The 19,795-nt window shown below is 52.6% G+C and overlaps 2 protein-coding genes across 5 annotated transcripts in view; one reads left to right on the forward strand and one right to left on the reverse strand.

Moving 5' to 3' along the window:
• The window catches only part of SWI5 (SWI5 homologous recombination repair protein), a 13,602-nt gene extending 12,590 nt beyond the window's left edge, over positions 1–1,012 (reverse strand). The window contains exon 1 of the mRNA XM_063594182.1: positions 871–1,012. Coding sequence (XP_063450252.1) covers positions 871–959 — 89 coding nt within the window. The 5' untranslated portion in view covers positions 960–1,012. The remainder of the gene's footprint in view (positions 1–870) is intronic.
• Positions 319–19,768, forward strand: GOLGA2 (golgin A2). Of its 4 annotated transcripts, XM_008975839.4 has the most exons (27): positions 319–474; positions 2,392–2,514; positions 3,499–3,579; positions 7,861–7,965; positions 8,223–8,266; positions 8,386–8,449; positions 8,870–8,929; positions 9,113–9,193; positions 10,062–10,100; positions 10,367–10,417; positions 10,506–10,599; positions 10,696–10,802; positions 12,470–12,528; positions 12,856–12,997; positions 13,808–13,897; positions 14,004–14,111; positions 14,306–14,393; positions 14,763–15,100; positions 15,376–15,489; positions 16,175–16,420; positions 16,504–16,579; positions 17,016–17,125; positions 17,382–17,600; positions 17,688–17,790; positions 17,873–17,979; positions 18,055–18,211; positions 18,299–19,768. In XM_008975839.4, exons 1-27 carry the CDS (start codon positions 391–393, stop codon positions 18,511–18,513), a joined length of 3,105 nt encoding a protein of 1,034 aa, XP_008974087.3. In that variant the 5' UTR covers positions 319–390; the 3' UTR covers positions 18,514–19,768. The 4 variants fall into 4 exon arrangements, with proteins under 4 accessions (XP_008974087.3, XP_008974088.3, XP_003822368.3 ...); XM_008975840.4 differs by lacking the exon at positions 9,113–9,193; XM_003822320.6 differs by lacking the exon at positions 3,499–3,579.
• Positions 19,769–19,795: the final 27 nt, after the last annotated feature.

Genomic DNA, 19,795 nt, shown 5'->3' on the forward strand with positions numbered 1-19,795 from the left:
GGGTTCACTGGCGCAAGAGGGTCCAGCGCGGGAGTCGGAGAGCGACCTCTCAGGTGCACCGGACAAGGAACTCTGACCCGGAGCGTGAACTGGCGCACAGAAAGCTGCGCGCGCACCCAAGGAAAGCCGGCCCCGCCCCTCTCCCGAGGTGGGCGGGGACAGCGGTTGCGTGCGCAGCTTTTGTTGTGACGCCACAGGTCCCTCTGGCCACGCCGCTGCCTAGCCACGCCCCCTTCCGCTTCATATTTCTCATTGACCAATGGGCTTTGATCTTTGAGGCCACGCCCCCATTCTGCGCTCTAGTATCGCCCTGGTTACGCCTCCTCTGGCTCCGTAGCACAGCTGCGCGGTGGCTGACTGACTTCCGCAGTGGTTGCCGGGATCGCGCTGATGTGGCCCCAACCCCGCCTCCCTCCCCGCCCCGCGATGTCGGAAGAAACCCGACAGAGCAAATTGGCCGCAGCGAAGAAAAAGGTAAAGTGCACCGGGTCGCGGCCCCCCGACCCAGCCCCAGCCCCACTCCGATGGCAGGACCATGGCCAGAGTCCCTGCCACTCCTGAGGCACACCGGGCTGGGCTCCCCACGGCGCGTCCGGGCTCCCCCACCAAAGTCTTGTCAGTCAGCCCCGCCCCCTCAGCCGCCCAGCCCTCGCCCTCGCCAGTCGCCCCCGGGTGACTTTGGGCTGGTGCTCCCGGGGCTCCCCGCTCCAGACTCGGCCCTCACCTCCTGCCCCCCGAAGTCCGACCTCCCTGGGCTCTTTGGGCTGGCGTCTCCAAGGACCTAGGATCCCAGCAATTCAGCCCCTGCCCTCGCCAGTGACTTTGGGCCCGTGATTCCCGGGGCCCCCCCGCTCTAGACTCGACCTTCACCTCCTACCGCCCCAAACCGGACCTCCCGGGGTTCTTTGGTCTCGCGTCTCCAAGGACCTGGGTCCTGGCCCTGCGGTCCCCTCCCCCATCGCGGAGCGGCGACTTGGACGTCGCGCTGATGTTCCCCCTAGGAGTGGAATGTAGTGACGTCACAATCCCCCTCGGAACCGTAATTAGTTGCGCGAGACCAGTCTTTGATCTTAGGACCCAGTCCCCTAAGTGTTCTCATCCCGCTTCTGGTTCCTCTGGTCACAGCATAAATTTCCAGCTGGAAGGGGATTGGGGACTATGGGACCTAGGAGGGAGAGGTTTCAGGCTGCCTTACACCCTTAACATAGACATTGACAGTGTGAAAAGCCTACACTTCACCCGTGAACTCAAAACATTGGCAGTATCTCTGGGTGGCAATGTGAGAACGGGATTGGTTTGGTTTTCCCCCAGGCTTCTACTCTCCAGAGAGACTTTAACATTTTTTTCTGACTTCTCCACCTCATATTCGAATTCTCCATGGTTCTGGGACCAGAGTGCCCTTCAGTGGTCTCTGGAATGAGATCTGCTTATCTTCTGTGGAACAGGTCTTGGGAAACTGAACTTGACAGCTTGAATCTTCCTCATATCATCTCAACCTGGGGTACTTGGAGTGCCACAGGATAAATACGGGGCATCTTTCTGAAGCATCAGTTTCCCTTTATTCTCTTGAGAGAGAAAAAACATTAATGTACTTAGGGATGACAGTCACATAAATTTCTAAGAATATACCAGACTTTTCTCTGAAATGAGGCTTGGGTTGTCCTCTTTCTGTTAAATTCCCAGGTTCAACAGAAAGGCTGCCTTCTGCCATGAGGATACATTGATGTAAAAGTTTGAGAGGCATTGGTGCATTTCTTAATATTAACGTGTGAGGATGTATGACTCTAAACCACACGGTGTACAGTTCCTGCCGACTTAATGTTCCGGCCCACATTTTAAGATACATATTTATTTTTAGAGAGGGGGTGTCACTGTGTTGCCCAGGCTGACCTTGAACTCCTGGCCTTAAGTAATCCTCCTGCCTTAGCCTCCCAGGTAGCTGGGACTCCAGGCTTGACTTCTCCACCTCATATTTGAATTCTCCTTGGTGGAGTGGAATGTAGTGATGTCGCAGTCCCCCTCGGAACCGTAATTAGTGCGTGAAACCAGCTTTTGATCTTAGGACCCAATCCCCTAAGTGTTCTCATCCCGTTTCTGGGATGAGAGGTAGAAAAGTACCTCTGCCTCTGGTTTTGGCCCCTGGCAGCTGCTGATTTGTGGCAAAACCCCAGAGCTTGGAGTCAGAAGACTGAGTTTAAGTTCAATTCTTGCCTTTTTTAAGCCATGGTATCAATCCCTCTCAGTCACTAAGTGATTGTGACAAGAACTTGTGGAGTTGTTAGTGGCATTAAATCAGATGGTATATAAGAGTATTTTGGAAAAATTGTAAAGTAGGATGTAACTGTGGGGGCTTGTAGATCTCATGAGTATTATTGCTCTTCTTTTCCACAGTTGAGAGAATATCAGCAGAGGAATAGCCCTGGTGTTCCTACAGGAGCGAAAAAGAAGAAGAAAATAAAAAATGGCAGTAACCCTGAGACAGCCACTTCTGGTGGTTGCCACTCACCTGAGGATGTGAGTCTTGGATGGCCAGGCTCCTGGGGACAGGGGGCCCAAGGGGCAGTAGAGGGTAATTGTTATGATTGTGGAAGAACTGTCGGGTACTGATGAAGAGTTCTGGGTTTGTATCCTACCTGTCCATCTGCTAGGGATGTGATTTAGGGCAAATTGCTTGAGCTTTTTGGGCCTCTCTTTTCACAACTATAAAGTATTGTTTTACTTACACTTGTGAAGTTTAAATGAGATTTGTTATTGTTGTTTTTATGTTAATCCCTAGTACAGGGCCTGCTGTCCTAAACACCCAGGACACCCAGGAAATGGTAGTTGCTGCTTCATTTTCCTCATCTCCAGTCTCAAAGGGAAGCCAGGCCAATGAGAACAGCTACTTGCCATCAGGCTATCCCTTTAGGAGTCACTGAAAGGGCCCCAGGGTGTGGTGAGGAGAGTCCCAGGTGCTAGGATTAGGGGAAGATCTAACTTTTGAGTTCATCTTTGCCACCAGCTTGCTGCGTGACCACAGAAAAACCACTTCTTCCCCTGGGCCTCAGTTTCCTCCTCTGTGAGGTGACATTGGATAAGATCAGTGTCTTTCAAACTTGTTTTTTAGCTGGAGCCCCCTTTGTTCAAGTGAACCCTTACTCAGAAGTCTGGTTTTTAAAATGGAGGTGGAGGTTTGTAGTTCTACTAGATTCATTGCCCACATCCTGGGCCTAAGGAGAAGGGTCCAAACAGGATATTAAGAGCTGCATTGGTCAGGTGACTCTACTCTGTGTGACTGCATCGTTCAGGGGACTTTTCCATCTATTTGTTTCTGCCCCTGGCAAGGCAGCAGGTGGCCATTTGGAAGGATGGCACAGGCCATGGTATTGATCTCCTCCACTCTTCTTATTTCATTTCCCTGAACCCACATCTTCCTCCTTCCCTGACTTTCTTGCCTCTCTCTAAGCCACTTCTACCTTTCTCCCCCTGCCCTTGTTTTTCCCTTTTCGCCTCCTGTAGATTCAGGACATTCTGAAGGTGCTGGTGTCCGACCTTAACCGTTCCAATGGGGTAGCGCTCCCCCCATTGGACAAGTGGAAGGTGAGGCAGTGCCGAGACCCCTCTCTGGCTTGCTCTCTCCAGCTGTGCATGCCCCTGAGGCTTCTCTGGTTTGGGGGATACTTTGCCTCTGGCTTATTTTATGTTGCTGCCATTAACCTTCCGCCTGTTTATGTCCGCTTCTTCACCTGCTTGATTGATTGGGTTTTTATTCTTCCCCCAAATCTTTTATCATCTTGGAGAAGGTGAGACATATCTTAAAGTTTAAAAGTTTAAAGGTAATTTGGGAATAACTTTCAGAGCAGGTGTGTGGGATTTGGGGCTTTTTTTTTTTCTTCTTTTTTTTTTCAGAGACGGAGTCTCACTGCCCAGGCTGGAGTGCAGTGGCACAATCTTGGCTCACTGCAACCTCTGCCTCCTGGGTTCAAGTGATTCTCCTGCCTCAGCCTCCTGAGTAGCTGGGATTTCAGGTGCCTGCCACCATGTCTGGCTCATTTTTGTATTTTTAGTAGAGATGGGGTTTCACCATGTTGACCAGGCTGGTCTTGAACTCCTGACCTCAAGTGGTCCACCCACCTTGGCCTCCCAAAGTGCTGGGATTACAGGCGTGAGCCACTGCTCCCAGCCTGGGATTCTGGGATTTGGGCTTTTGAATGCCCAGTGTGGGTACTCTCAGACTAGGAGAGATGAAAAAAAAAAAAAAACACAAAAAAACCAACAGACCTTTAGGTTTTGCCCTAAAGGCAAAGATCAGTAAACCACCTAGAAGTTAGTGTTTTTTTTTTTTTTTTAAATTAATTCACTTTGGTTTAAGAGTAGGGAACAAAGGGTTAAAAGAAAATGAGTTCACATTATAGTTGGAAGGATTGAAGCTATTTTTTCAGAGGAACTAACTGTAAAAGTTGTGAGGTTAACCAAACAGATGAGTGACCAAGACGTTCTGCCCCTAATCTCTCCAAATGGACATTTAGCCATATTCATTGGGCTCTTGACAACAAAGGCACTTTGATAAATAAACAGTGGAGAAAATAGATGAACAAGGTAGGCTGCACACCGAGGGAGGCAGACTCCTCTGAAGGAGGCAAGAGAGAATTTTGGAACATTCCAAATGCTCAGCTCGGGGGGAGGTTGGTTCCAAATGGACTCCAGGCTGGAGAAGGTGGCATTTGAAGCTGGCTTGAAGATTAAAGGTGGGTAACATTAATCCATATGGGGAGTGGGGGAGGCAGGGGGAGCGGTGAGGCCGTGGCCAGAGTGTGAACTCACAGAGCACCTTTCAGGAACACAGGGAGCCTGGTGGGGGGCAGGGCATGGAGGTACACAGGGCTGGGAGACAACCTCCTCTGGCTGTGATTTGGCATTTCTTCCATCTCTAACTCACCTGGGGGACTCCTTCCTGCCAAGCCAGAGGAGCAGGGCACGAATAGAGCCTGATCCTGTTGGAGATGGGTATGGGGAGAGGGACTGAGACAGAGCAGCCTTGGCTGCTGTTAGAGAGTTGTCCAGTCTCATACCTGTTACCCTCCAGTTGATCAGGTCTGTCCAGGTGCTGTGACTCACCTTGCCAGCTCAGAGGAGACGCTGAGTGGTACGGCTGGGGAGCACAGGCTTAGAGGTGACCTGCAGCCAAAAGCATTTGGCTTTTGCTCTGCCAATGGTCCAGTGGATTAGGGGGTCTTCAGCCTGTTTCCTAATGCTCTGAGATTCTGTGCCAGCCCAGGTCCCTCTATTCTGGAAACAAAGGCCTAGATCCCCGTATTTCCTTCTTGCTGTTTTGTTTTTGTTTTTGAGAAAGAGTCTTGCTCTTTCTCCTGGAGTGCAGTGGTGTGATCTTGGCTCACTGCAACCTCCCCCTTCCGGGTTCAAGTGATTTTCATGCCTCAGCCTCCCAAGTAGCTGGGATTACAGATGTTGCACCATCACGCCCGGCCATTTTTTTTGTATTTTTAATAGAGTTGGGGTCTTGCCATGTTGCTCAGGCTGGTTTCGAACTCCTGGCCTCAAGTGATTCACCTGCCTTGGCCTCCCAAAGTGCTGAGATTACATGTGTGAGCCACCATGCCCAGCCCCTTGCTGTTTTTATACCTTCTCTATATCCGTAACTGTTTCCAATGTAGGTTTTGTTTTTTTTTAATTTCTCATTTTTATTACCATGTAAGTTTTCTACTCCAGGAATGCAGGCCTGTGATCGTAGTATCCTGAGCGGAGCTGATAACATTTCCAGAAGTAGGGAATAATGGAGAGAGAAAAAATATCTTAATGGGATGGGACATTTTGAGGAGAGTAGGCTTTTTAAAAAACTCCATCTTGGCTACAAGACTTAAAATTATGAAATAACTTGGTTGCTCACAAAATAATCATGCTATGTGTGTCAGAAAGTCCTCAGAAAAATGCTTTTTCAGCCAAGTGCAGTAGCTCATGCCTGTAATCCCAGCACTTTGGGAGACTGAGGAGGGTGGATCACCTGAGGTCAGGAGTTCAAGAGCAGCCTGGCCAACATGGTGAAACCCCATCTCTACTAAAAATACAAAAATTAGCTGGGCGTGGTAGCGTGCACCTATAATCCCAGCTGCTTGGGAGGCTGAAGCAGGAGAATCTCGAACTCAGGAGGCGGAGGTTGCAGTGAGTGGAGATCTCGCCACTACACTCCAGCCTGGGCGACAGAGTGAGACTCCATCTCAAACAAAAAAAAAAAAAAAAAAGAAAAAAAAATTCCCTTCCTCTGAGCATTCTTGTGTCTAATCCTAGAGATCAGTGGGAACCGAAGATGCCAGGAGGGCCCTAAAGCCTAGCAGTGTCCATTGCTAGGAGTGCCAGCCTTCCCTCAAGGCTAATGCCTGGCCAGCAACTGAACCCTTGCTCTGACCTATTAGATTCAGTTGTAGGCATTGTCAAGGCAACACCAGGTTCCATGGTCACAGTAAAGTTGCAAAGATGCAAAGGCAGCTTGGCTCATCTTCAGTTCCACCAGCCTCTGCAGCACTTGCTCTAAGGAGGGAAGCAGATTTGGGTTTTCAGAAGCCAGGGCTGAAGGGTCCAGTGAGCGCGCAGTCCTTTCCCTGGAGAGAGGTGTAGCCACTTCTCCCAGACCCAGCTTCCGTGGCCAGGCCCTGGCTCCCTGGTGTTTTTCTCTTGTCCAGCTTAGCTGGTCAGCCAGCTTTTTCCATTGTCTGCCCATCTGGCTTGTCAGATATTAGAAGATCTCTAGAACCAGAGGCTTGGGCCAAGAGTAAGGTCAGAGCCTGGAGAGAGGCTGGGTGGGGCTCTGATCAAGCAGGGAGGTCCAGTTGGGGGCAAGGGAGAGGCTCCACATGACCCCAAGTTCTGAATCCCAGGATTGTCCTCAGGTACTATTCCCAGGAAAGAGGCCCTACAACTTCCAAGTTGCCAAGAGCCACAGGGAAGATGTCTTACCTCTGTTTTCTTGGGTGGTTTCTTGGCTGGGTAGATGTTTTTAGAGGTAAGAGGTCGGGGTGGGGGTGTTGGCCATGGTTTATCCTCTTTTTACCTCCAGAGAGTTGGGGAGAGGCTTCTAGTTGGGCAGCTTTTTTTTTTTTCCCCTGAAAAGGCCTGAATCAGAAACATGGCCAGTAGGCCAAGTGCAATGGCTCACACCTGTAATCTCAACATTTTGGGAGACCAAGGTGGGAGGATCACTTGAGCCCAGGACTTTGAGACCAGCCTGGGCAAGATGGCGAGACCACGTCTCTATAGAAATTAGCTGAGCATGGTAGTGTGCACCTATAATCTCAGCTACTAGGGAGGCTGAGGTGGGAGCATTGCTTGAGCCCAGGAGGTGGAAGCTGCAGTGAACTATGATTGTGCCACTGCAGGGGAGAAGGGAAGGGAGGAAAGGAGGAGACAGGCAGATAGCTACATTGTGCATTGCCCAGACAACTACTTCCTCATCACCATCCTCTGCCCAGTAGGGGCCCAGTGAGGGTCACTCTGCAGCACAGACTGGCCTTCTGGAAGAACAGTGCCTTTCTCCTCCCTGACTTTGGCACACCTTCCTCCTGCCTGCTGTGGCTGCCACAGGTCAGAGCCTGCTGCTGTCTTTTGCTGAGCTCCAGGGAGAGCGAGGTCCTCGTGTTCATGAAGGAGCCATGCAGCCCCTGCTTTGAGCTTTGGCCATCTGAAATGCTGCCTAGCAGCCCAAGGCCTGGGCAACCAATCCACACCCCTGAGTGGCTCTTAGCATGTGTGACTGTCACTCTGACTGCAGCAACACCTGTCCTACCTGTTCCACACCCTTGTGTTCATAGCACTGAGGCACCTTCTCTCCCGCATGGCCCCCTAACCCCCTGCTCTGTTCTGTGACAGACACCCAAGGACAATGCTGCTACTCTACAACCATCTGATGACACCGTGTTACCTGGCGGTGTCCCTTCCCCTGGTGCCAGTCTCACTAGCATGGCGGCATCTCAGGTTTGTGCCTCCTCCCCCTCTGCCCACTGCCCTCCTGTACCTATTATGCATTATCTTCTCCTTTCACAGGCAGCTTGTTCCCTAGGGTCAAGGGCCCTTCCTGGGGACCGGGCTGGGGGAAGGCTCAGACTGGGCTTTTCCTTGAGGCCTGGGGAGATGGAAGATTGTTGGAATGAGTTTGGGAGCTTGACTCACCCCATCCTGGGTGATGCTTACCAGAAATTGAATGACCATCTCACACGTTTCTTCCCAAACAGAATCATGATGCTGACAATGTCCCTAATCTCATGGATGAAACCAAGTGAGTGTCTCCTGTTGGGGCAGCAGTCTCTAGGCTGAGAGAGTCAGGGAGGCCACTGCCCATGACCTTCTTTCCCATTGAGCCACCTGCACCCCTGACCCCTGTGTCTCCATCCCTAGGACTTTCTCATCAACCGAGAGCCTGCGACAACTCTCCCAACAGCTCAATGGTCTTGTTTGTGAGGTACCTCAGGAACTGAGGCCGAGAGCGGGGTGGGGGGAAGGGAACTATGATAGAAAGAAACTGAGGCAGGGATTCACAAGAGAGAGGGAAGATCCTGGGACCAGCCAATGTGCTGGGCAATGTTAAGGAAGTCACCTTTTCCCTGAGCCTTCTCCCTTGAAGTTGTGCACGTGAAGGAGTTGGACCCCATGACTGGTTGCATCATTGTATCCTGCTGCAGAAGCACTGGATGAGAGCTGCTCGGGAGGGAAGGACGGTGGGGAAATAAGAACCATGAGAGAAGTTGGCACAAAGGGGTTATGGGACAGAGGGTCCAAGTTAGAAAAGAAAATGTTGCCAATTGCTGGGGAAGAAACGAAGTCAGAGGGCTTAGACACTGAGGGGACAGAACATCTCCATGTGCACTCTCGTCTCTTATAGTCTGCGACATGTGTCAATGGGGAGGGCCCTGCATCGTCTGCTAACCTGAAGGATCTGGAGGTAAGAGGCCCTGGGCCGTGGCCCAGTGACCCTGCAGGCCAGCCCTCCAACCTCCTCCCACAGCGGGGGCTGGGTGCCCCTCTGCCAGCTGAGACAGCCCACACACCCCCCAACCCTAATGATTGCTCTCTCTACCTCTCCCCCCAATCCTCCTCCAACTCCTCCTCTCTGCATGCGCCTCAGAGCCGGTACCAACAGCTAGCGGTAGCCCTGGACTCCAGCTATGTAACAAACAAACAACTCAATATCACGATAGAGAAATTGGTAAGAGTCCAGTGGGGTCCCCTGATTCCATGCTGCTAATCCTGGGCTCCAGTTTCCCCTTGGGACCCTGAAGAAAGGGGCAGGGGGCCCCTGGTGCCAAGGGCGAATGGGGAGCTGGGGGGCCCAGGCCTCAGCTGGAGGGACCCCAGAGCACGGAGCATGCAGCATGGCTCTTCTGTTGCTGCCCTCTTTGCCTACTCTCTCTTCTCTAGACACCCCTGCTCGAGTCCTTGCCACACACGCCCTGGGGTTGTTGCCTCTTGGGGAAGCGCTAGCCTGACTGGTTGTCAGGAGCCCTGTATTTCTGCCCTGACTCAGTCCTTAATTTGCTCTTTGATTTGGGACAAGCCACCTCTCCTCCTTGGGCTTGCATTTCCTGAGGAGGTAGAGTTAGAGAGTATCAAAGGTCTCTTAGCTCTGAGAGTCCAAGATTTAAAGGCCCATTAGAACGTAAACCTCAGGGCCAAGGGCTCCTGTCTGTCTTTTTCTGTCTGGTATCCCTGCTATTAAGAACCGTACCTGGCCTGTGTGTGCTCAGCAAATGTTTGTTGAATGATTACACCTTTCTAAATCACAAACTGGCAGAGGGTGGGCTTTTCTCACACTCCATCTCTAGAGGTTTATGTTACTGTCCTTTCAAGAGAATCGAGATTCAGGCTTTCAGTTCTGTGGCTGTGGGCAAAAACCAACAAAGACACAAATCCCCTTTCCTTGAGAGCCTGAGGAGAGTTTACCAGTTCGTGTTCCCGTTGGGTCTGAGAACTTTGCCTTTAAAATCCATTCCTGGCCCCTGCCTACCCGTTCCTGGTCTGGGGAATAGAGTTGAGGGGGCCACCCTCAGTCACCTTCCTTTGACTCTTCCCCACAGAAACAACAGAACCAAGAAATTACGGATCAGTTGGAAGAAGTAACGTGATTTCTTTGTTTGCTCACAACATGACTGCTGGGTTTGGGGGGCACTCAAATGTAGAGGCCTCAGTCTCGTCTCACCCACTCCCAGCCTGGGGAAGAAGGCTCACCCCCCCAGATTCCACCCCATCCCCACAGGGTCCCTGATAACCTGGTCCCATGGGTGGGCCTGTCCTGGGACATTGGTGGCATTCTGGGGGCATGTCCCTTGCTGTGCCGTCTCTGCCTCCCCCTCGTAAGAGCTCTGTCTTCCTCTTCCTATAGGAAAAGAAAGAATGCCACCAAAAGCAGGGAGCCCTAAGGGAGCAGTTACAGGTGAGTGGAGGGTGTGAAGTTCCGTCCTGTCCTCTGGAGAATGTTTCTTTCCTTCTTTTTCAGCACTTGCTTGGGTTTCCTCCCAAAGGTTCACATTCAGACCATAGGGATCCTCGTATCAGAGAAAGCTGAGTTACAGACAGCCCTGGCTCACACTCAGCATGCTGCCAGGCAGAAAGAAGGTGGGAATCTGGGCACCCCATCATCCTTCAACCTGGCACTTTGACAGGCCTTTAGGGGGAGTCCTTTGGGCCCCATCTCAACCTCTCTCATTCCAGGAGAGTCCGAAGATCTGGCCAGCCGCCTGCAGTATTCCCGGCGGCGTGTGGGAGAGTTGGAGCGGGCTCTCTCTGCTGTCTCCACGCAGCAGAAGAAGGCAGACAGGGTGAGTCCAACTGCCTGCCCCGTCCCCTGGCATACTGGCTTCCCAGATGGAGGAGTTAGCCTAAAGGTCCCTTCTGCAGGGTTGACTGTCCTGCCTAGAAGGCAGCATGGGCCATTTGTCACTGCTTTTGTGTGTGGTTGCTAGAGGCATCCTGGGGCTGAGTCAGCTGCTGTGGGTGAGTTTGGGGGCACTGTGGGGAGTGAACACTGGACGCAGAGCTCGGAGGCCAAGTGCCCGCTGTGCCGTTACCTGGCTGTGGCCTTGGTCAAGTCCTAGGTGGGGGAATATGGTACTTGTACTGTGAAGGTACAGAAGAGTATCTTTAGTATGTTACCATTTGTGTAGAGAGAGGGAACGTGTGTGTGTGTGTGTACCTATGTACTATGACAATATACATAAAACGTGTCTGCATGGATTCATAAAAAACTCAGGAGAGAGGAACAGCACGGCTGGAAGATATTTCCCTTCTGCACTTTTGGAGTTTTAGACTATCTGAATATATCATCCTTTCAAAAATTGAACAAAAGATAATTTCCCCCTTCCTATTTGTGCCCCCACCCTCGGGGAACAAATGAGCTTAGAGAGTCAGATATACCTGGGTGTTCAAATCCGAGCTCTGTCTAAGTGATCTTAGGCAAGCACTTAACCTCTAATATTCTGTGTTGTCCATCTACAAAATAGAGGTAATAATAGTAACTGTCTCATGTGGTGGTTATGAGGATTAAATGGGATTGTTAGCATGGTACCTGGTGAAGCATTCAATAAAGGTTCAAACAGTGGTAGTAATAATGATAATAACAATAGCAATATTATCTGATCTCTCTGGGCCTCTGTTAGCCAGCCGTAAATTCGATCTTGGCCAGGTGTGGTGGCTTACACCTGTAATCCCAGCACTTTGGGAGGCCGAGGCAGGTGGGTCAACTGAGGTCAGGAGTTCGAGACCAGCCTGACCAACATAGCAAAACCCTGTGTCTACTAAAAATGCAAAAAATTAGCCAGGTGTGGTGGCGTGCCCCTGTAATTGCAGCTACTTGGGAGGCTGAGGCAGGAGAATTGGTTGAACCTGGGGGCGGAAGTTGCGGTGAGCTGAGATCGTGCCACTGCCCTCCAGCCTGGGTGACAGAGGGAGACTGTCTGAAAATAAATAAATAAATAAATAAATAATAACAAAAATTAGCCAGGCATGATGGCGCATGCCTGTAATCCTAGGTACTCAGGAGCCTGAGGCAGGAGAATCACATGAACCCGGGAGGCAGAGGTTGCAGTGAGCCGAGATTGCGCCACTGCACTCCAGCCTGGGCAACAGAGACTCCATCTCAGAAAAAACAAAACAAAACAAAACAAATTAGCCGGACGTGGTGGTGCACGCCTGTAGTCCCAGCTACTCAGGAGGCTGAGGCAGGAGAGTCACTTGGACCAGAGGCAGAGGTTGTGAGCTGAGATCTCACCACTGCACTTCAGCCTGGGTGACAGAGGGAAAACAACAACAGCAACAACAACAGCAACAACAAAATGAGACCATGGGCTTGGAAATGCCTTGAAAACATGTCAAGTGTGATTGAGAGTGAGGAAGTGTTACTGTGGAGTACTTACTGTAGCTGTTGTTACTGGTTGGCCAGCTGCTCCTCTGCCTGCTATATCCTGACTTAACCTTTCTGTATTTACAGTACAACAAGGAGTTAACCAAAGAGAGAGACGCCCTCAGGCTGGAGTTATACAAGAACACGTAGGATGGGGGATGGTGGGATGGGAGGTCTGGGGGCCCTCAGCATGGGTGGTGTGCTGGGAGGTGGGGGGTACAGGTAAGCATGATGAGGTAGTCATAGAGGTGTGCATGTGTGCCCAGCAAAGCTCTAGTGCCAGCTGTGCCACTGACTCATGGTGTAGCCTTGGGTAACTCGTCTTTTCTCTGGCCTGTACATGTGACTTTTGATTCCTGGGGTTCCTTCCAGTGCCACAGTTCTGTGGTTGTGGGGCAAGGGTAGAGGGTGGATCACCAAAGCAGTCCTTTCTGTTCTTCGTTCATTCCTTTCTCTACTGCCTCTGGCCATAGCCAAAGCAATGAGGACCTGAAGCAAGAGAAATCAGAATTGGAAGAGAAGCTTCGGGTCCTAGTGACTGAGAAGGCTGGCATGCAGCTTAACTTGGAAGAATTGCAAAAGAAGTTAGAGATGACGGAACTCCTGCTTCAACAGGCAAGAGGCTGCAGCCCCATGGGTGGTGGGAGCGCCATCCAGCTGGGGCCATGGTCTAGGGATCATGCAGGGCATGGGGAGACTCCAGCCAAGAGCTGGAAAATTTGGGTCCTTGTTCCGGTCCTGGCATAAAATCCTCTAGAGAGTGCTAAAAATCTACAAATTGGGGACCTGGGGAATCAGAATCTTAGGGTTAGGGCTTAAGACAATTTTTGTTTTGTTTTGTTTTGTTTTAAAGCATCATGGGTGAAAACCATTATTTTAGAGATTACATTTATATGGCTAGCTCATGAGTCTGTTTATTTCCTTCTGAGGTTCAAGCCAACACTTTCACTAATGATAGAGAGTAGAGATCTTTTTTTTTTTTTTTTTTTTTTTTTTTAGACGGGGTCTCGCTCTATCACCCAGGCTGGAGTGATACTTACTGCAACCTCTACCTCCCAGGCTCAAGCCATCCTCCTGCCTCAGCTTCTCAAGTAGTTGGGACTACAGGCGCACACCACCATGCCTGGCTAATTTTTGTATTTGTAGATACGGGGCTTTGCCATGTTGCCGAGGTTGGTCCTGAACTCCTGAGCTCAAGCAGTCCACCCACCTCAGCCTCCCAAAGTGTTGAGATTACAGGCATCAACCACCATGCCTGGCCTGAGATCTTTTTAAAATTATTTTTTATTTCTAAAGCAAAGAAACTTGACAGCAGAGTTGTATTGACTGAGTTGCACATTGAGCCTAGCCCTAGCCCTTTTAAGGGGCACTATTTGGAACGGCCTGGGCTCCCCAGATCTAAACTTCTCGCTCTTCACCATCCAGTTTTCAAGCCGGTGTGAAGCCCCTGATGCTAACCAGCAGTTACAGCAGGCCATGGAGGAGCGGGCACAGCTGGAAGCACACCTGGGGCAGGTGAGGCTTTGCAGGGGAGGGATGTAGAAGGAAGATGACCCCAGATGGCCAGGAGTAGGTGACAACCAGTGACAATCCTTCCTAATTTCTGTGGCCATTCTTGCAGGTAATGGAGTCGGTTAGACAACTACAAATGGAGAGAGATAAATATGCGGAGAATCTCAAAGGAGAGAGCGCCATGTGGCGGCAGAGGATGCAGCAGATGTCAGAGCAGGTGAGACCTGACCCTTCAGCTCCCCCTCAACCTTAGATAGGTCACTTGATCTTTCTGGGCATCTGTGAAATGGGAGGAGCACAGCCAGAGGTGGTCATGGGTCTGGGCTTTGTGGCGGTGGGGGCAGAGGGAGATGGTAGCCTGTCCAGCCACCAGCCCCTCTCCAGGGCCCTTTCCTGCTGTGCTTTGGGCAGGTGCACACATTGAGAGAGGAGAAGGAATGTAGCATGAGTCGGGTACAGGAGCTGGAGACGAGCTTGGCTGAACTGAGGAACCAGATGGGTAAGCTGGGGCTGGGGTGACCTGGGAGCAGGAATGGTGTCAGAGGGCTGTGGGGGTGGTTTAGAATGCCCCAGGGAGTTGGGTGGATGGAATGGCTTTGAGGCAGAGGGAAAGAGGTCTGTGCCAGGAGATGGCAAGTCTTGTCATCTCCATGAGCCTCAGTGCCCCATCAGCAAAGACGAAGGAGTGCCCGTTGTCAGCCACCCACAGTTGTCGCTATCGGAAAGTGGTTTGGAAGATTGGCTAACATCCGGGTGCGAGGAATCATCAGCAGGGAGGCCAAGTTTGGGGAGCTTGAGAGGAGGTATGGACCAAGAGGAGGGTTTTTTTGAGAATCCAGAGGCCCTTATTGTCTGCGTCCTTTCTCAGCTGAACCCCCGCCCCCAGAGCCCCCAGCAGGGCCCTCCGAGGTGGAGCAGCAGCTACAAGCGGAGGCTGAGCACCTGCGGAAGGAGCTGGAGGGTCTGGCAGGACAGCTTCAAGCCCAGGTGCAAGACAATGAGGGCCTGAGTCGCCTGAACCGGGAGCAGGAGGAGAGGCTGCTGGAGCTGGAGCGGGCGGCCGAGCTCTGGGGGGAGCAGGCGGAGGCGCGCAGGCAAATCCTGGAGACCATGCAGAACGACCGCACTACCATCAGCCGCGCACTCTCCCAGAACCGGGAGCTCAAGGAGCAGCTGGCTGAGCTGCAGAGCGGATTCGTAAAGCTGGTGCGCTGCCCCACCTGGAGAGCCCGCCCTCCTCCCTAGCCCTCCAGACCTTTGTTTTCCCACCTGTAAAGTGGGGCAGTGTAGCCCTCACTTGAAATGGTACTTCTGGAGGCATCTGTGAGCCAGAGCCCTGCTCCGATGGCTGTGGGGGAGAGGGGATGATTTTTCTAACCTGCCCCCACCCTTCCCGGTGCCATGGGAGGCAGACACCAAGGCAGCAAGTTCTGGGGTCTCCAGCTGCAGTGGGTGGCCGCTGATTGCTTCTCTCTGTCCAGACTAATGAGAACATGGAGATCACTAGCGCACTGCAGTCGGAGCAGCACGTCAAGAGGGAGCTGGGAAAGAAGCTGGGCGAGCTGCAGGAGAAGCTGAGCGAGCTGAAGGAAACGGTAACCCCGCCCCATCCAAGAAGGGCTGGGAGGCGGGCACCAGCCTCTGGGGAGGGGGTGGTGTGAGGCCAGAGGCAGCTCCAGCCTGGGGAACAGGTGACCCCAGCACCCTCCAGGGCAGCCCTGTGACTGTTTCTTGCTCCCTGCCCTCTGACTTTTAGAGGTGGATAGCTTTGGGCTCCTCTCAGGTCTGGACATCATCGTCCCAGCTAGAGGCATGGATTTCTCCCAATCACAGAGGAAGAGACAGCGGCATAAGAGGCTCCTTAGATTCAAACTGGATTCTGGCCTTTGCTCCACTGGTCATCATTCAACTACTTTGCATCTCTAAGCCCCAGTTTCTTTAACTTAAAAAGGAAGTTAGCATCTTCCTTGCAGAGGTGCTGAGGATTCAATGAGATAATACGTGGAAAGCATTAGGCATGTAGCACACTTAGCAGATGGTGGTTGGCTCCCTCTGCGTTTCCACCAGTCTGTGGCCTACGGTTTAAATGGTGGGAAGAAGGATGTGAAATTTGAGGCTGGGGAAGGAGGCATGAGGCTCTAGGCAAGGGAGGCAGTCACTTAGGCCTGGAGCAAGGGGCCAGAGGTCTGGGCAGGTGACAGAGCCCTCGCTACCCTATTTATGGGCCCTGAATCTGGAAGCAGGCCACCACCTGCCCTCACGCCCAGGGTCTTCCTACAGGTGGAGCTGAAGAGCCAAGAGGCTCAAAGTCTGCAGCAGCAGCGAGACCAGTACCTGGGACACCTGCAGCAGTATGTGGCCGCCTATCAGCAGCAGGTGGCCACCTATCAGCAGCTGACCTCTGAGAAGGAGGTGCTGCATAATCAGCTACTGCTGCAGACCCAGCTCGTGGACCAGCTGCAGCAGCAGGAAGCTCAGGGCAAAGCGGTGGCCGAGATGGCCCGCCAAGAGTTGCAGGAAACCCAGGTGAGGGAGTTGGTGAGGGCAGGGCCCCGAGGGGACAACCTGGCAACCTCCACGCCTTCTCACTCTCTTTCCTGGCCCCTTAGGAGCGCCTGGAAGCTGTCACCCAGCAGAATCAGCAGCTACGGGCCCAGTTGAGCCTCATGGCTCACCCTGGGGAAGGTACGGGAACCTGCTCACAGGAAGAGGAGAGAGCCCCAGGAAGAAGGGGGGACTGTTAGCAGCGTAGAATTGAGGAGTTGGAAGAGACCTTTAGGACAGCTGGTCATTATGCCAACTGGGTGTCCACACTAAGTTCGGCATCAATATGGTGACTTCCTGGGAGCAGGGCACTACCAGCTTACCTAAGGATGGGTGAACTGGCCCAGGTCAGAAATGAAGCAGGTCAGAACTCCCATGCTGATCGGTAGTGGGACTGCACCTAGGCAGCATAGCGAGCCCTTGGCTCTTAAAAAAGAATAAAATAAAAATAAAGAACAGATGCTTATTTCCCTCTGGGGAGGGGCTGGCCCAGGGTTACACAGTGAGGGTGGGGGCAGAGGTGGGCCCACTGTACCCTTGTTGGGTTGTCTGATGACCCCTCTGGCCACCCCCATAGGAGATGGACTGGACCGGGAGGAGGAGGAGGATGAGGAGGAGGAGGAGGCGGTGGCAGTGCCTCAGCCTATGCCAAGCATCCCGGAGGACCTGGAGAGCCGGGAAGCCATGGTGAGGCTGACTCCCCGTCCCCAACCTTTGCTGCCTCCCTCTCTGGTCCCTCCCAGACCCCCTTCTGCTCTTGGTTTCCCGGCCTTCTGATTTCTTCGGACCCTCACCCCTTTCCTGGGAGCCAGTGGTGAGACACCATTTCACTTGGGACCAACAAGTGCACCCTCTGAGGCCCCAAGGGAAGGGCTGCTCTCTACCTCCCTGCCCTGTTCATCCTATATATCCTCCTACAAGAATGCACCCCTCTTGCCTGCAGGTGGCATTTTTCAACTCAGCTGTAGCCAGTGCCGAGGAGGAGCAGGCAAGGCTACGTGGGCAGCTGAAGGAGCAAAGGGTGCGCTGCCGGCGCCTGGCTCACCTGCTGGCCTCGGCCCAGAAGGAGCCTGAGGCAGCAGCCCCAGCCCCAGGGACCGGGGATGATTCTGTGTGTGGGGAGACCCACCGGGCCCTGCAGGGGGCCATGGAGAAGCTGCAGGTGAATGAGTCCCTCCTGGCATGGGTCAAGAAGGGTGGGGGCGGGGCAGGTCGCTGCCGATATATGACTCCATTATTTTGGTTCCAGAGCCGCTTTATGGAGCTCATGCAGGAGAAGGCAGACCTGAAGGAGAGGGTAGAGGAACTGGAACATCGCTGCATCCAGCTTTCTGGAGAGACAGACACCATTGGTGAGTGGGAGGCCAGGGCACGGCAGGAGGAGCTGCATAGTGGTCAGAGGGAACCCAGCATCTGAGCCCTGTCCTCCCGCAGGAGAGTACATTGCACTGTACCAGAGCCAGAGGGCAGTGCTGAAGGAGCGGCACCGGGAGAAGGAGGAGTACATCAGCAGGCTGGCCCAAGACAAGGAGGAGATGAAGGTAGGGTGTGGAACATCTCTGGGGGTGGAGGTGGGCACGGGCATGGGCATGGCAGCTTAGCACCCCTCCCTCCAGGTGAAGCTGCTGGAGCTGCAGGAGCTGGTCTTACGGCTTGTGGGCGACCGCAACGAGTGGCATGGCAGATTCCTGGCAGCTGCCCAGGACCCTGCTGATGAGCCCGCTTCAGGGGCCCCAGCCCCCCAGGAACTTGGGGCTGCCAACCAGCAGGGTGGTGAGTAGAGCCCTCGGGAGGGGTGGGCAGGCAGGAGTAAGGGAGGGCTCGCGTGGCACTCAGAGCCCTGCCTCTCTCTCTCCAAAGATCTTTGCGAGGTGAGCCTCGCCGGCAGTGTGGAGCCTGCCCAAGGAGAGGCCAGGGAGGGTTCTCCCCGTGACAACCCCACTGCACAGCAGATCATGCAGCTGCTTCGTGAGATGCAGAACCCCCGGGAGCGCCCAGGCTTGGGCAGCAACCCCTGCATTCCTTTTTTTTACCGGGCTGACGAGAATGATGAGGTGAAGATCACTGTCATCTAAAAGCCGGCTACTGTCAGCAAAGCCTGAAGAAGTGGAGCTGGATACCCTGCCCCCACCATATCCCTACCATCCCTTCTCAGTCACCCCTTTACCCTTACAGTAGCAAGCATAGACCCCTGTCTAACGGGGGTAGACAGGTGCAGATGAGGTGAAGATCACTGTCATCTAAAAGCTGGCCACTAAATTAAAAAAAAATTAAAAGTTATGGGATTAAAAAAAGTTATGGGATAAAAAAGGTTATGGGTAACTTATGGTATAAAAGTTATGAAAAAAGGCCAGGTGCAGTGGCTCACGCCTGTAATCCCAGCACTTTTGGGAGGCTGAGGTGGGTGGATCACCTGAGGTTGGGAGTTCTAGACCAGCCTGGTCAACATGGTGAAACTGTGTCTCTACTAAAAATACAAAAATTAGCCAGGCATGGTGGCACGTGCCTGTAATCCCAGCTACTCGGGAGGCTGAGGCAGGAGAATCACTTGAACCTGGGAGGTGGAGGTTGCAGTGGGCTGAGATCACGCCATTGCACTCCAGCCTGGGCGACAGAGTGAGACTCTGTCTCAAAAAAAAAAAAATTATGAAAAAAGTTATGGGATTAAAGAAAGTCAGGATAAAAATTTTAAAAAGCAGGCCACTGTCAGCAAAGCCTGGAGAAGTGGGGCCGGAGGCTCCGCCCCCATCATGTCCCTGCCACCCCTTCCCAGTCACCCCTTTACTCTTACAGTAGCAAATAAGACCCCTGTCTAATGGGGGGAGACAAATGTGTAGACCCTTAGCCACCTTGGCCAGGGCTGACTCCTTAAATTTCTGGATGATGATGATTGTTATTTAATAGCCAGAGGCTCATATAATTGGCTTGTTTGGAAGAGGCCTCATGGCCTCCTTACTCTCACCAAAGCAATTTTTCCCTCAGGGGGGCTCCCATCTTCTTACACAGAGAGGCAGCTGAGGCAGGACAGTGGGGCTAACTGTAGACCAGGCGAGGGCACGGGCTGCTGGGGTGGCCCCGCTTCCCCAGTGTACATATTGTATCTGTGTAACATTTTGTATATTCCAGGGGTAGGGCCGCCCCCTGTATCATACCTAGCAGAGGTTGGAGCTGGCACATGGGGAGGAGGTTCTAATAATTATTTGGGGCTGGGAAACTTATTTATTGATAGCATAGGACAGAGGAAGGAGGCGGGGATGGGGTCGTGGCGCCCTGGTGATGCGACTCCTGTTTATTTTGCTTTTTATTTCGGAATAAATGGATTTAGCCATACTGCTCTGCCTGATGTGTTCCTGTTTC

Source organism: Pan paniscus, chromosome 11 (assembly GCF_029289425.2).
Source record: "Pan paniscus chromosome 11, NHGRI_mPanPan1-v2.0_pri, whole genome shotgun sequence".
Classification (NCBI taxonomy): domain Eukaryota; kingdom Metazoa; phylum Chordata; class Mammalia; order Primates; family Hominidae; genus Pan; species Pan paniscus.